The sequence below is a fragment of the Babylonia areolata genome, chromosome 4 (genome assembly GCF_041734735.1).
Source record: "Babylonia areolata isolate BAREFJ2019XMU chromosome 4, ASM4173473v1, whole genome shotgun sequence".
In the NCBI taxonomy this organism is placed as follows: domain Eukaryota; kingdom Metazoa; phylum Mollusca; class Gastropoda; order Neogastropoda; family Buccinidae; genus Babylonia; species Babylonia areolata.
This window is the reverse complement of record NC_134879.1, coordinates 30,993,249-31,010,460: the sequence shown is the minus strand read 5'-3', so window position 1 is coordinate 31,010,460 and position 17,212 is coordinate 30,993,249. Positions and strand designations below refer to the sequence as shown.

Here is a 17,212-nt window from a genome sequence, read left to right as displayed (position 1 = left end):
TTCTCATCCATTTCGCCAACACACCAAATAAAAACAAACGTCCATCTCCCTTTCCCCGCTGTCCAGGCCAGGCAAGATAACTCTGTCAAAGTAAACACGTCAATGCGGGCTTCAGCTCCATTCAGGGATGGGGAAAAGGACACCCTCTGTAGCTACATCATTGACCCAGGCAATCCTTTTTTCTCCCCCTTTCCCCAAGATAACAGAGGATTGGAATAGCATGAGCGGGACCACGCTGACAGTCATGCAGCGCTCTTGGGGGCTTTTGTCCCACGGGGGTCTCAGGCTACGAGCTGTGATAGGCTACTACCTACCCCCCTTCCCCCCACCTCCCTTGTCCTTCACCCTCCCCCCTACCCCACGTGCCTCCCCCCCCTCCCCCGTCTGCCCCCTCCCTCCTCCCCACAATCACACATCTACACACAAACACCTCCTCTGCTCACACCCCTTCTTTTACTTCCCACTCTGTTTGTCTTCCCACTTCAGGGTTTGGCTGGTGGCCAGTGGGTATGGCACGAAGTCATTTTGGGTGAAAGGCATTGTGGCAACTTGAAGGCTTCCACGACAGACAAACTTTGAAGAAGCTCGATTTTTGCCTGAGGTTCTCGTATGTCAAATAAGATACTTTTATCTGTACAGCAAATCTCTCAAAATAGCAGTATAATTATTGTATCCGTAAAGCGATAAAAAACAACAACAAAAAACACCACTCTCACCAACAGACACACGCAAGCACGCACGCATATACACACGTTCACACAAACCCACAAAGCACACGTCATGGAACTGTCTGAACCGTTTCATTTTTCCTGGATAGAAGACTGTCAAATATACAACCAATGTTGCAAAGGACATTTATCTAAACTTGCTAGAATTCAATAACTCGAGAGAGAGACGGACAAATGTACATGCAGACAGAACCACTATTGATTTCTTATCATGCATGACCATGACAACCTCTCAAGAGGTTCCCATCATGTTCATTTCGTGTAAGTCAGAGGTGGATATACCCACGTAGACCTCTTTCAGACGTCTGCCTTCTTTCAGCGGGTGATTAGATGCTTATTATCAACATAACGGGACTTCCCAGCTGTTCCGTCAACAGTCTGAATAAAACTGAACGTCTCTTCCCCCTCTCAACCTCCCCAGGCCCTTCCACCCCGCCCTCAACACGATGTGATGCGTGAAAGTTCAGAGTTATGCATTTATTTGCTCTCTCTATCCATGTTTTTCTGAGAGCCGTTAAGAACGCAGAAGATCATGGATGGGACCAAGCAGAAGACAACATTCGGCTTGTGTGCCAGCTTCAAGACCTGAAAGAAACAAGAAGATTGGAAGAACATCCAGCACACCTCAAACACATTTTCAACACAATCATTTTACCCACTCTGGGAAGGCAATGTAGGGAAGTCTGATACAGAGGTGAAGCTTCTTATTGAAAAAAAAAACCCAGCAAGGAAGAGGATTATATACACACAGATATGTATGTGTGTGTGTGTGTGTGTGTGTGTGTGTGTGTGTGTGTGTGTGTTTGCAGGTGGCTCAGTCACCAAGCATCAGACGGGTCGGGGATACACTGCAAAACACTGTGAGCCAACAATCCGGGAAGAGAGTACCGCATACACAGTCACAACACCCATCAGTCCTGACGATGGAAGCTGAAGCAGTGGCAAGTACTGTCCAGTGGCTGACATCCAAAAGTGTGCCTTGAAATCAACATGCTGTAATCCATTCCTAATCAAACGCATATTGGCATAATTTACAAGCAAATGATGCGCAGATTTCTTCAAAATGGAGCAGTCTCTCTGGGCCTTTCCAAGTACAGTTGCTAACATGCTGGACGCGATTCGCGTCCAAGGCCTCACAGATCGTGCCTACCCATCTTGCTGCAAACCTGTGGCAGTATGTGTGTGCGTTGGTCAGTGTGTGTTGGAAAGTGGTGGGGGCGTGGGAGTGGGGAAGGAACTGTGTGAATGTGTGGACTGTGAGAGCTATGTGTGATGGTAACCACACAAATGCATTTATGTGCTCGGGGAGTCGATGTTACGGGGGAGTGTGTGTGCGTGTGTGTGTGTGTGTGTGTGTGTGTGTGTGTGTGTGTGTGTGTGTGCATGAGCATGTGTGGTCCCGCCTAGTGAAACAATATGTGTGTGATCCTCACATAAGGCGTTTATGTGTGTGTGTGTGTGTGTGTGTGTGTGTGTGTGTGTGTGTGTGTGTGTGTGTTCACTGGTGTCAGTGTGCACACTTTAAGAAAAATCTATTCATTTCTTATTTTTAAGAGGAAGAAAGAGTATATGTCATCTTCAAAACGAGCTACAAACGCGAATTTAATATAGATGAGAACCGCCATAGTGCACTTTATTTCCTTAATGTAGATAACGAAGACTATATATTTCTTCACAGTTTATCCCCCATTTATTTAGTGTCTGTCACATAGTTTCAGTCTCAGTTTAATTTAATGATGTATCCATTTAATTATTTATGCACTTTTTTTCTCAAGGCCTCACAAAGCGTGTTGGGTTATGCTGCTGGTCAGGCATCTACTTTGCAGATGTGGTGTAGCGTATATGGATTTGTCCGAACGCAGTGACGCCTCCTTGAGAAACTGAACTGAACTGAACTGTCACACATTCCACAGAAAACTTTCAAGAATCCCCATATGCACTTATGAAATTGGGAAGGCAAAACGCCCCTGTCAAAGTAAATACGTCAATACGTGCTTCAGCTCTTCCTCAGAGAGAGAGAGAGGGAGGGAGAGAGAGAGAGAGAGAGAGAGAGAGAGAGAGAGATTGAGACAGACAGAGACAGAAGGCGTGGGGTCGGGGAGGGTGGGGGGTTCGGGGGTGGGGGGGGGGGAGAGAAAATCTCAACAGCAGCAGCTATCATGGACCCAGCCTCTCAATTCCCCCAATTTCCAAGGCGATGAAGGATTGGAACGTGAGCGGGACCACACTGACAACCATGCATCACTCTTGGGGCTTTTTGTCCCAAGGGTACCCGCGATCGTAGACACCACCACCCTCTGCACACACACACACACACACACACACACAGACACACTGGCACATACAATGCACACACTTCCTCTGCTCTGCACCATTCTTTCTCGTCTTCTGCCCAGTCCCACTTGAGGTTCAGGCCGGCCGCCAGTGGATGCTGTATGGCACTACGGCGTTGTATGATGTAGCAGTATTGGAGCCAGTTTTGTCCTTTCGGATGAAAGGTTATCATGCTAGATTGAAGGAAACTTTACAGGCTAGCGTGTTAGTCGTAGGAGTTTTGTCTGTGGTTCACAACACTTGGCCGTTTCACTTGTTTGGCAGATCATTCGAAATGGCAGAATTAACAGCATTTATTACTGGCAGTTTGTCTAATGGGACAAGAAACACACACACACACACACACACACACACACACACAGACACACACACGGAGAACACCGACCCACAATCACACGCACCAAATGGAGATTTCATCACACACACACACACACACACACACACACACACACACACACACACACACACACAGACGGAGAACACCGACCCACAATCACACGCACCAAATGGAGATTTCATCACACACACACACACACACACACACACACACACACACACACACACACAGACGGAGAACACCGACCCACAATCACACGCACCAAATGGAGATTTCATCAGAAAAAAAAAGGAAAAAGACTGATTGACAACGTTTGGTGATTCAGAGGCTATGTTGAATATACACGTTTTTAATTTTGTTTTGAAAGTAAATAGACCATGTGAGTGAGATAGACCCACAGCAAGAGAATTCTAATATGCATAGATAGATAGACAGACAGACAGATAGATAGAGATAGATAGACAGATAGAATAGACAGAATGAATTATGAACTTGATGCTGAAGGTCCTTTGACCAAACGAAACTGTTTGGCGGTTTTTTTACTTTTCATGAACAGATGACTGGAAAATTATCGACTTATCTTTACTTGTTAACAAATATACATACATAATACAGACAGAACCAGTATTGATCTCTAGCTCTTACCATGTCTGTCCACGTATAACAACATCCAAACTGGTTCCCGTCATATTTGTATGAGAAATGGATAGACCCAACACGATCTCTTTCTGACGTCTACCGTCTCCCAGCGGGCGATCAGACAGATGTTTACCGCCAACATAATAATGATGATAAAACTCCCTGATGTTTGCCAACACACCGAATAAAAGCAAACGCTCATTATTAGAACTCTGGATCTAGATGCGTAGTCGAAAGGAGGCCTTTAGCTATGCAGTCAGATCCTGAGAGATTGTGATTTTTTTTATCTGAAATTTTTACTTATAAGTAACTGTGGTTACTACTAAGCTAATATTTCGTATTTTCCTTCTCCCTTTCCGAATGGTATCACCCAGCTGCGGTAAGAGAAAGTGCAAGGTAAGCGAAATGCCTTTTTCTCCCAAAGAAGATAACCTTTCCTCAGCCTTCCTAAACACAGTTAGCAAACCCTTGCCATTACCAGTTCCCAGCGGGAGGGGGAGGGGGGGGGGGACCTAAATTCATAACCTTGTCCCATGTCTAGGTAATCTCTAATCTCTACTCGGAGACAGTAAGGTGCCTCTGGACTGCACTGGTTCAGCTGACAAATATCATCGTTGAGGGCTGTTCCGACGTGTCGTTGTTTGGCGGAAGAAACTGTCCTTGTTATGTATGAGGTGTTCCAACGGTCTGTGCTGTAGCGTCAACAGGTGTTCCCTTGCTAGCCCCTGGAGAATGATCTTGGCTTTGCAGTGACTTCTGGTTGTTAGTTTGATGAACTTATTATTTGTTCTTACGGGGTTGATTAATGTTTCTGCCATTCTTGAAAAGAGACCTGGCCTAGTTCAACTAGCCTGGGTGATGATACTGGTAGTTTTCGTTTGATGCTTTGCACTTTGTCTTCCTGGCTTGGCAGTGTGTTTCTGTAGGTTCCAGTCCCACACTATAGAGCTATATTCCAGGAGAGACTACACAAATGTGAGTTCTGCTCTTCAGTGGCAAAACCTGACATATCTCATGAACATTGATAAGCTGGCATTAGCTTTTCTGGCTAATCTGTTAAAATTATCTGACCTGGAAAAGGTTTATGCAGCCGAAGACCAACAGATAGGTTGGCGTCTACTTGCTGACTGCTGTGGTTATTCAGCTGGTGGATAATGGATGATCAGCTTGTGATGTTGGCGTTTAGATTTCATTCCCATTCCCCAGTCCTCTGATGGTCTTCCTCCAGGGCTCTGTGATCAGCCATTGTTTTCATTTCCTTACACAGGAGACAGTCATCTGCACCGAGCCTTGCCTTGTACTGGGCACAATCAGAGCGATGCAGAGTACCTGCGCGGATTTCAACTTCAACACATATTTCCTGGGATGACTGGCCATTAACAGCCACCTTCATGTTTATTTGCGTCAAACAGTCAGTGAGGCGCAGATGTTTGTTTTGGTCAAAACTTTTACAGAGGCTGTGCATTGTTACAACAAGTCGGGTATCGACCCCTCCTCCCTCCCCCCCTCCTCCGTGCACCCCCCCCCTTCTCCCCCCAAAAACAACAACAACAAACAAACAAACAAAAGGCACACACACACGTCTGAATCCTCGGTTGAGACCTGAAAGCACGTGCGCGCTCGCTCACACACACACACACACACACACACACACACACAGGTACAAATATGAATACGAAGATAAAGCTGTGCCTGACTCAGAAAAAAAGGGAAGTGACTAGACTTCTATTTGTGTTCAGATTCCAGCTTTGCCACACCTCACATCAGGAAACGGGAAACAGGACAAAAAATTATAACTCATGGAGAATGATGACGCAAATATGAAAGCATGAACTAAGCTTTGTTTCCAAATTATTCATCAGCCTACACAGCCATAACCATAACCCAAAACTCTTGGGGAATTTTTCTGGATCGGATGATATACGAGATACCGAATGGTGACTTCCGCAAGGGGAATGTATAGGCCATGATACAGACGCTGCTCTGGGTGAAGCCCACACGTGAATGACAAGAGGCAACGGCACCATGTCTCACAAAATGAGGTTTGTGCTTCTCCTGTTTCTGTCCAAAATGTTCAAAGCAAGTGAATTAGTGTGTGCGGAATACACACACACACACACTTTACCCACGATTCCTTACTAACTGAATGCCAGCTTATGTCAATGTTACCTATAATTAGTATAAGAGCAAGAGTCATTTTGAGAGAGAGAGAGAGAGAGAGAGAGAGAGAGAGAGAGAGAGAGAGAGAGAGATTCGGATCTTTATGAGACAAACCACTCGATATTCGGTCCTTTAACTCTTCAGATTCATCTGATTGATCCACTCTTAACCCAATCCCACATCACACAAACATATGCATATATATATATATATATATATATATATATAACACGCGCGCACACGCACGCACAAACGTATTTCAAGTGTTGGGACTTCGTTATCAATATTCAAGTTGTGATTCTTTGAAGGGAAACAGCGTTATTTCTGTGCAAGTGTTATTCTTTCTGATGATATTTCTCTTTGACAATGTTTTCAATCACAGTTTAGTTCTGGACAATTCCTTCCAAAGTAACTGAACATCTTTTCGCTATAAACTCGTTTCAATGAGTGTAATACAAATCACAATAAGCAAGGGAACCACGTGTTGATCACTTGGTTCTCAAGCGGGATGAATTTCCAATAACGCGTTTCGCATCATGTAAACGTCGAGGAAATGGAGAATGTGAATATTGTGCCAACATGGTTACCAGTGTGTGTTAACGCAACGCTGCGTGAACCTGCACAAGCATATATACATATACACAATCACACACAAGGCCTACTAGAATGCTGTGCCACCCGATAAAAAAAAAAAAAGAAGAAGAAAAAAAGAAAGAGGCAATCAATATAATGGACCTCTGTTTGTATTCACCCCCCACCCCCACACCCCGCTTTGCCACAGCAAGCACCATGAAACAACAGACAGAACAAACGACGGAGGAACCTGTGGGCATGATGGCATGAATATGAAGGCGGAAATTTTGCCACGTTTCCTATTTCCAGATTATTCATTTACCCACACAGCCCGACCCCATCTCTTGGAAATATACGAGAGATCGCCGCGTCACCTCCACAACGTGAATTATACACTGGCATAATGCAGACCCCGCACTACCGATAAGAAGATAAAAGGCTATCATGTCTGAACTACCAATAACAAGATATAAGGCTATCATGTCTGAACCACCGATAACAAGATATCAGGCTATCATGTCTGAACCACCGATAACAAGATATAAGGCTATCATGTCTGAACTACCAATAACAAGATATAAGGCTATCATGTCTGAACAACCAATAACAAGATATAAGGCTATCATGTCTGAACTACCAATAACAAGATATAAGGCTATCATGTCTGAACAACCAATAACAAGATATAAGGCTATCATGTCTGAACCACCGATAACAAGATATCAGGCTATCATGTCTGAACCACCGATAACAAGATATAAGGCTATCATGTCTGAACTACCGATAACAAGATATAAGGCTATCATGTCTGAACCACCGATAACAAGATATAAAGCTATCATGTCTCACGTTTATTATTTGTTCTGCTCCTGTGGCTGTCCACAATATTCATACAGTTGAATTACTATCACTGTATAGGACGAGAGGGAGAGAGAGAGAAGATCAAGAACAGTAACGATGTTCAGAAAAAGAAGAAGAAGAAGAAGATGATGATGATAATGATGATGATGGTGATGATGATGATGAAAGGAGGCCACTGTCACTGTGGCAGAGAACAAGGCTAAACGATGTCCAATAATTAGAAGATAATGATGATGGTGATGATGATGATGGTGGTGGTGGTGATGATGATGGTGAACGGAGGCCACCGTCACTGTGGCAGAGAACAAGGCTAAATAATGTCCAATAATTAGAAGATAATGATGATGATGATGGTGATGATGATAATGATGATGATGATGGTGATGATGATAATGATGATGATGATGGTGATGATGATGATGATGATGGTGATGATGATAATGATGATGATGACGGTGATGATGATGGTGAACGGAGGCCACTGTCACTGTGGCAGAGAACAAGGCTAAATAATGTCCAATAATTAGAAGATAATGATGATGATGATGGTGATGATGATAATGATGATGATGATGGTGATGATGATGATGATGATGGTGATGATGATGATGATGATGATGGTGATGATGATAATGATGATGATGACGGTGATGATGATGGTGAACGGAGGCCACTGTCACTGTGGCAGAGAACAAGGCTAAATAATGTCCAATAATTAGAAGATAATGATGATGATGGTGATGATGATGGTGATGATGATAATGATGATGATGATGGTGATGATGATGGTGATGATGATGGTGATGATGATGATGATGGTGATGATGATGGTGATGATGATAATGATGATGATGATGGTGATGATGATGGTGAACGGAGGCCACCATCGCTGTGGCAGAGAACAAGGCTAAATAATGTCCAATAATTGCGAAACTATCTGATCTGAATATGACCAACAGTCAAGATTATTCTTTTCAGAACAAAGACTAACTTTGCTTAAACTTAAAACTTTTTGAAATGTATTAACTTGTCGAACCTATCCAAGACCACACTCAGCCTTAATTTGGCCTCCTGAAGTCGACTGTAGTGTAAACAGCAAAGTGAGAGCTGTATTATCAACGGTTTCTCTATTGCAATGGGAAATCATTTACAGCTTAGTCTTTTGTGAAGGACTATGACTCTCAAACTAGGAGGCGAAATTGCACTGGCTCTTTGTGCTGCAGCCTTGGGGGCTAGTTAGCCTTTGAGAACCATTCCCAACGCCGACTGTCCTAAAGCCCTCTTGACCAAGAGAGTGGGGATGTAACTTGGGCAAGGCATTCTCCACTATATGCTGGGCCAGATAGTCGAGACAACAGTTGCCTCTCTTGCTGTTCTGATTGTCATCGTCGAACACGACTATCATACAAGCATCATGGCTGGGTTTATTTCATCCGAAGTCACTGTGAACACCTTGATATATCGACTCACGTTTTACTAAGCAACATACTTACGCATCGTGGCAGGGGATTCCGTTTCGAACGCTGCAGAGACTGAAGCAGAAGTGTTGGTAGCCATCGGTAGCGTAAGCCACCCGTATGATGGAGAGGAAGCACAAGACGATGTTGGACAGGATGGGTGGTATGGTGAACATGGCGGTGCGTGTCTCCCCGTGCACTTCACTTTCCCTGCACAGTACGTGAAGAACCGGACGTATATACAAGTGTTTAACTCGGTTGTGTGTGTGTGTGTGTGTGTGTGTGTGTGTGTGTGTGTGTGTGTGTGTGTGTGTGTGTGTGTGTGCGTGCGTGCGTGCGTCCGTTAAACACGCGAGTAGGAGAGGAAGTGTAACAATTCATCATCATCTGTATTCAAAGAAACCGATCATGTTAGTACTGGCTAAATTCACGCACGCCGATCTCTACACAAACACAATATTCAACACATGCAGTTTTCATGCAGATAGCCCTGGAGAGGACGGACTTTGACGGAAGAGACGCCAGGCTGAAATTTAAGGACGCTAAAGAGTACAGACATGCACTGAGGGAAAGAGAGAAAGACGTAGCGAAAGAGGTCAAGGGACTGAGATAAGGGACAAAGAGATGGAGAGACCGAGGCCGAGAGACAGAGACACACAGATGCGACATGATGCAGAAAGTGACGGTTGATTCCAAGGGTGGAAAAGAAGCAAAAGTGTTTCCCCTGCTACAAGCCATTTCCCCCAACATGCACACACACCAGTCATAGCAGTTAACACAGATAACAGACTGGTGACAGAGAGTTTGAAGGGAGGGTTAGGGGGGTAGAGAAAGTGAGACTGAGAGGGCTGATAAAGAGAGAGAGAGAGAGAGAGAGGTGGGGGGGAGGAGATGGGGGTAGGGATAGTAATTGAAAATGCATCGACTGTGCAAGAAGCCTGCCCGCCTTCTTAATGACCAGCAATGGAAAAGAAGACTGACCGCTGATTCCCCGTTCGGTCAAGAAGGGGCGAGTCCAGTTCGTCATCGGAGTCGCTGCTGTGAATGCCAGCTGTGCATACTATCTGTGCAACGCAACACACTACTCATGCACTACAGTCTCGCACAACCGGAGGCTACTACTGTACACCTCAGTACAGTATCGTCAGAGTACACGGCACGGTACTGTGCAGATGTACGCATCCAACATGCAGAACAGTACACGTACACTTGCCCGCGCAGTCCACTTATAACAAGAGAGGCAAGGCCTTCAAGACTCACTTGTGATACATTTAAATTTTTTTTAAAAAATCTAATCGTTAAAATGTGTTCTGTATTTGTTATTATAAAGCTTCGCGTTTAAAAAAAGAAAGAAAAAAAAGAAAAAAGAAGAAAAAAGTCCTAACCAGATTCGAACCCCGCGTGTTCGGGTGAGAAGAAACTGCCTTATCCATTACACTATCGTGGCTCCTTAACTGACGTTCTAAAATTTAACATTTGAACATACTTCTTTAAAGGGCGATAAATCAATTGCGGTATTCGCAGTGAGAACGCTGTTTAAATCATATTATTCTGGTGTATCTTGGGCATTCAAAAAATCTTTAAGGGCAATAAAAAAAAATTCTTTTTAATGGCTATCGCCGCAATCACACTGCAATATTTAGCCGTTTTCACTAGATCTAGATAGATGTACAAGTTTAGTTACACCCGCCGGGAATGTAGTACGACATGGTGGATTCAATTTCTCTTTTATGTTCATTCTAGTTTTATAGTTTTAAAGTTGATATGAAAATTTAGTATTTTGTTAAACTAATAACATGTAGAGCCAAGTACAAGTACTTCTAAACGTCGTAAGAAGTGAAAAGGACTTCATTTTGAGAAAAGTCAAGACTGGAAATTTTTTCGTTTCATCGTGATCAGTTCAAGGGTATTAGTTTACAATTTTTAACTGTGAATTCCGACTGATTCTGTGGATATTTTTATAGCAGTTTGGGGCATAATCCAGTAAGTGATGAGGCGTTCACAAATCTTTCTCTGAATAAATATTTAATGGTCTCCTTCTCCAACTTTCCATCACATGTTATCGTGTATTGTCCATTGAATATAGGATTGAACGGGCAGGTCAACAACTTGAAACAAAATGGCGTCGTTCGTGTTCACGAAGAATATGAGCACGCGCTTTGAATGTGTATAAATATGTATACGCAATTGATTTTTGCCCATGACCTTCAGGACTCAGCCAACAGATCTGTAAAGTCCACTCGTCGTATTGATTTTAGTATTTTCCGAAAAAGACAACTTCTTCTTTCCCTTGACTACCGCCTTCATCATTGTGAAGATTCTGTAGACCACTGAAACTGAAACTGAAACTGTAGACCACTTGGGCGAATGAACATAGTGAAAGCCCTGTACACTGAGAATAAAACACACAAGCTTTTTATGTATTGAGTATAATTTCAAAATATAATGTTTAAGATGAGAAAGATCAGTTTAAAGGAAATTAAGTCCCCTAACATTAATCACAGAGTAATTTCCCTTTTTTACTATCTGCACCAAAACGTTTGCAAAATAAATAAAACTTCCATGCTTAGCAAAAGAAGTTCCTGTTTGAACAAAAAATGATAATAATGACTGCTCTTGTTGTTGTGTCAGAATATCAGATTAAAGTGCCAAGTTTAGAGAATACAAAAAATATAACAGTAAATGCAGTTTGCATATAATTAGGCTTCTTTTTTTTCTCTTTTTTTTGTGCCCATCCCAGAGGTGCAATATTGTTTTAAACAAGATGACTGGAAAGAACTGAATTTTCCCTATTTTTATGCCTAATTTGGTGTCAACTGACAAAGTATTTGCACAGAAAATGTCAATGTTAAAGTTTACCGCAGACACACACACACACAGACAACCGAACACCGGGTTAAAACATAGACTCACTTTGTTTACACAAGTGAGTCAATAAATAATGCAACGCAACATAACTTCGTCATAATTAAACACATCACAGTTCAGCGGTATACAGTCGAGGAGAGTTGAGTACATTGTAATAGAGTGCAGTACACAACACAGTAGATAATACGGAATGATCGGCTTACGTAACAGTACGTTCGCTGCAGTCAACACTTGTGACTTATTTCCAAATCAATCCTTTGCAGTGCTGTGCGGTTCAGAACACTGCACTTCTGTGTGGATTGTTCGAAGAAACGACCACTGAGATGACAATGCAATATTCTGTTAGTTAAAAACACAAGCGCCTACGATGGAATTTCACCGGCAACGCAACGCAATTATACGAATTAATGCAACGCAATACAACATGAAAGCAGATTAAATGAGCACATGCGACATGCATTGGAACACCGAAAACAGACAGAATGATAACAATGCAATATTCACTTCTGTACCTGCTAACAGAATAAGCAGAAAAAACATATATCGTCAGAAGAGAACACACACGCACACACATGCGCGCGCGCCGGGGAACACGCCTCTAGACACGTCGCACAGACACGCAGCAGAAGATGAGGTGGTGTTTGTGTTTATTTGCTCACTTTTCCCCTGCTTGGTCTTTATTAGAATGGCTCAGTTTTAGTAATCTTACTTCTGTCTCTGATCATCTTTTTCGGAAGCCCCATACCCCCCACCCCGCTCATCCAACACACACACACACACACACACACACACACGAACAAAAAAATAAGGTGTAATTTGGAAAGATGGATCGATGGCTCCAGACAGATGGAGTGCTGACTTTACAACGCGTTGTGTGTGTTACCATTGTGTTCGGTTGTCCGGGGAGGTGGAGGGGGGACGAGAATGGGAAGTGGAGCTTGTGTGTGTGTGTGTGTGTGTGCATGCTTGCGCGTGTGCTCTCTCTCTCTCTCTCTCTCTCTTCACACACACACAAACACACATATAGATAGATAGATAGATGTGTGTGTGTGTGTGTGTGTGTGTGTGTGCCCTTCACAAGTGGAATGCCAGTACATTCTAAATAATCAAAAAATTGGTGCCAAGATGAACTTCATTGTGTGCCCTTCACAAGTGGAATACCAGCGCATTTAAAATCACACCAAAAAAAAATTGGCGCAAAGATGAATTCCATTCATTTCCGTTTTGGCAACAAATAATGTTTTCTTTCTCCCATTTTCGAGAGTATTGATCTTCGCTGGCAATCCAGTAAGGAAGGCGTTGCTTAGAGATTTTCTCTCCTATGTCAACAGGAGCTCTACAGTGATCTTTCGGTTTTTTTCCCCGTGTCTGTCTGTGCGAAAGATCAACAGTTACTGGCATTTTCCCAGCTGACTTCTGACCGAACAGCTCCCAGCATCGAAAATACAGAGTCCAGAGGGACACTCAGTTTCTCTGCCAGGGAGAATTCAATGCTGTCATGGACAGCTATTTTCTCTTTCCAGTTCCAGCTCTGCTCTCCATCTCCCGCTGCACCCCCTTCTAACTGCCCTTTCAGAACGATTCTCTGATTGCTGTTCCCTCTTTCCCTGCGTTTATTTCCATTTCAGTCCATTCGTCGTCAATTGTTCATTTCCGACAAGATTTCTCTCTCTCTCCCCCCCCCCCCCCCCCCCCCCCCCCCCCCTTTTTTTTTTTTTTTAATATTTCAATCCCAGCCCCATGATAGTGGTGAATCATCAGTAACAATATCCAGAGTGATTTTAGACCACTGAAGCTAACATTACACGTAGTTAAAATGTTTTAAAGGGCGTAAAATAGCACTCCTTGGTTGTCAGCTTGTCTCAGCTTGAATGTTCATTTTTTATCCTTTGGCAGTTTTAAAACGTTGCCCACCCACCTTAGTCTGCCAGTAATGATGCACAAAAATGTACACAAGTAATATAATATGACAGATTTATATATGATGAACAACAGGAACAGAATCACACACACACACACACACACACACACACACACACACACACACACATCCAGCTAACTGACGGAGAGACGGCTAAACAGAAAAAAGACGTGCTACAGTAAAATCGGTGAGAGAGAGCGAATAAAATGGGAGTGAAAAGCTGAACTGTTCAGTAAATCTGCAGTGTCAAACTGAGAGATCGTTGAGCAGGCAAATGCGGAAACCGGATTTGAAAAAGCACAGAGAAGACACACGTGAAAGAAATGTCGGAACAAACCCGATGCAGCAGCCTCAAACTAGTTACCTACCCCCCCCCCCCCCCCCCCCACACACACACACACACATACACACACAAAAAAAACACACAACAACACCGCTAACAGGTGATCTGGCACAACGACACACACACTGGTGTGACCTTGACCTTTGACCTCTCATTTACAACGCACTCACGTTCTGGCCAAAAGTAATCACTTTATGGTGTACCTTGATTAACGAAGATTTGATGAAAAACCTAATTTATGTCATGCTTTTACACTTTCCCAATGCGCCCATGCTGTCACTTGGACTTTAATTGGTCTCTAACTTTGTTTCTCTACACAACTTTTGTTTTCACCCTGACCAGTCATTGTAACAAGGTTGACGAAGTACAAGACTTTTCTTGCACGCAGATTTTTTCCCCCCCTATCAATATCATAGTCTATGCCGTGTTGTGACATTGACCTTTAATTAACAAGATCTGATTCCGAGTTTCTTTAGGGACCATGCTGTCCCCGTGACCAGTCACATTACCGAGTTTCATAATGCTGCCAGCCGCCGTATATAAGTGGTTTGCATCGCGGATGACGACGGGCTCGAGGCACATCAGAAGTGAGATTTTTCGTCTCGTAGCCAGCTCCGCCACCCAGAGCTGAGAGTGTTATGGTCTCAAATGGAAACTTAGACTGGTAACTCACAGTCGAAGGTAATTCACTTCACGGATGCGCCTTTGGGAGTGTTGCTTGAAATTTTCTGACCAAAACTGCTTTGTCAGTGTCTCTCAGTTTGCATGGTTGGGGGCGGGATGTTGTGAAGTTGCGTGTTTGCGTGAATGGGCTTTTTTTCTCTCTCCCCCCCCTTCTTCTTGTTCTTTTGACATCACTCTTTTTATTTGTATGGTATGTGTAAAAGAACTACACAGGCCGTATTTAACGTGTCCATACCCCTAGGAGGCACAACAAATAAACTTTTGTCTTTGCCTTTGGGATAATTATGAAGAACAGCCTTGTCAGGTGGTCTCAAACCTGAATGGACACCCGTAACAGCATCGCCGTCACCATTCATCATCGAAGAAAAAGAGAAAACAAAATGTCCCAAAATTATGGGGCAAAAACAGGCTCAAGTTGATTAAAATTGGATGTAAATATTATCTCTGTTATTTCATTTTTGTCTAACAATGACAGTGACGTTTGACCTTCACCTGCTAATGATATCACCATAAAGGGGATGACTTCACACCAGACATTCTACCAAGTTTGGTTCCAATGCCACTTGCATTAGCAGAGAAAATGCCAAAATACCCCTACTCATCACCCACCCACCCCTACACACACACACACACACACACAGAGGCGCGTGCGCACGCACGCACGCACCCACGCACACACACACATCGTGTCTTTACACAGACTCACTTTGTTTACACACCCGAGTCAAAAACATGGAAAAGAAAAGAAAAAATCACACTATTTCATAGATATAGATGTCAACATACCAGTTGAACAAAACGCTTAAGACCTCACTCACCCTCATGAGAGACTGATTATTGGCCTAAGGCCGTATGGGCAAGGTCTTGTCATTTTTTTTCTCTCGAACAAGGTGTTCTGTTAGACAACGAATTGAAAAAAAAACAAAAACAAAAACCTTTATTTCCGGTCAATGGCTCTCGTGACAGATAATTGTACAGTCTATCGACTGTCTAGTAGATCTTAATCTGGATACACAGTCTCTTCTACTAGTCTTGATAAAAACCGAAAGACCTATGTCTCTCGAAACAGAATAATTGTATAGTCTGTCGACTGTCTGGTCGATATTGATCTGAATATACAGTCTCTGATAATCTTGATCACAAACTGAAAGACCTACGGATTCTTTCATTCGAGTATTGGTCAGCTTACGTTAAACAAACTTGTGTAGATCTGTCTTCAAATAACCACTCGCCTCCTCTACTGTGTCCCCCACCCCCATCCCTCCCTCTTTCAACACTAAAAAAAAATGAACGTGATCACAAGCAAGTAAACAAACAGAAAACAACAAGAAAGAAAGAAAAGGAAGAAAAAAGATACAAAAAGCGGGAAGAAAACACCAAGGCATATCTGACAACGAAGCACTCCGTTAGACCTACTCTGGTTATAATTTCAAACAAATCTAACCTAATCCGACTGATGATCTCACCTGCTCCAGTTCATAGTCAGGTAGAACCACAGCCAGACGAATGAAACAATAAACACTAGAACTCCTTCAAAGGTGACTAAATGACACACTTCTGCTTTTCCCCACAATGAGCCGGGTTCCACATACACATCTGTCTTCTCATTGACTGACGACGAACTCAAACGAAAGCTAACATTTGCGTACAGTAGACAGTTTTTCCGAAAGTGGTTTTCGACTTTTCCAAACAGCAGCCCACTGATTAATCCAGATGCCCCCGATGCAATTATCAGAAAAAGTTGTATGAGTTTCAAACGATCATACGTAATGTAAACCATTTCTGAGGTGCAGTGCCCCAACGGGTTCTTGTGAATGGCAGTCGTCCGCTGCAGTGACGCTTGTCTTGCACAAGGTTCCGTTTCATGCAGTGAGCCCAGTGGCCAAGTCACGTGGTGTGTGCGGGCGGAGGGACGGACTCTCCCGATCTATATCTCTGTCTCGGGCTGGGCCTCTCTGTCTGTCTGCTTGCCTCCCTCCCTCCCTCCCTCTCTCTCTCTCTCTCTCTCTCTCTCTCTCTCTCTCTCTCTCTCATTGAATCAGTCTTTTCCAAATACTTATCCCTCTTGATTTCTTTCTTCTTGTGTTTCTGTCCCTGTCTTTCTGTCACTATTAAAATTGTTTCCGTTAACGTATTTGAAAATACTGGTAATTAAGTGTTTCTGAAATCAGGTATAAAAAGATCCATCACATAGACTAGCCCACGTGCACTGTTGCCAAAGCCAATTAATTTCAATTTCAATTTACATGTGGTATCAATAAATTTCCCAGCTCTGTTTTCATTCTGCATAAGAATATAATTGTTTCT

The 17,212-nt window shown here is 43.2% G+C and overlaps 1 protein-coding gene across 1 annotated transcript in view; it reads right to left on the bottom strand.

The window, feature by feature from the left end:
• The window catches only part of LOC143281049 (uncharacterized), a 33,530-nt gene extending 16,828 nt beyond the window's left edge, over nucleotides 1-16,702 (bottom strand). Inside the window, exons 1-2 of the mRNA XM_076585958.1 lie at nucleotides 16,372-16,702; nucleotides 9,126-9,299 (exon numbers count right to left, since the gene is read on the bottom strand). Coding sequence (XP_076442073.1) covers nucleotides 9,126-9,299; nucleotides 16,372-16,685 — 488 coding nt within the window. The 5' untranslated portion in view covers nucleotides 16,686-16,702. The remainder of the gene's footprint in view (nucleotides 1-9,125; nucleotides 9,300-16,371) is intronic.
• Between the last annotated feature and the right edge of the window lie 510 nt (nucleotides 16,703-17,212).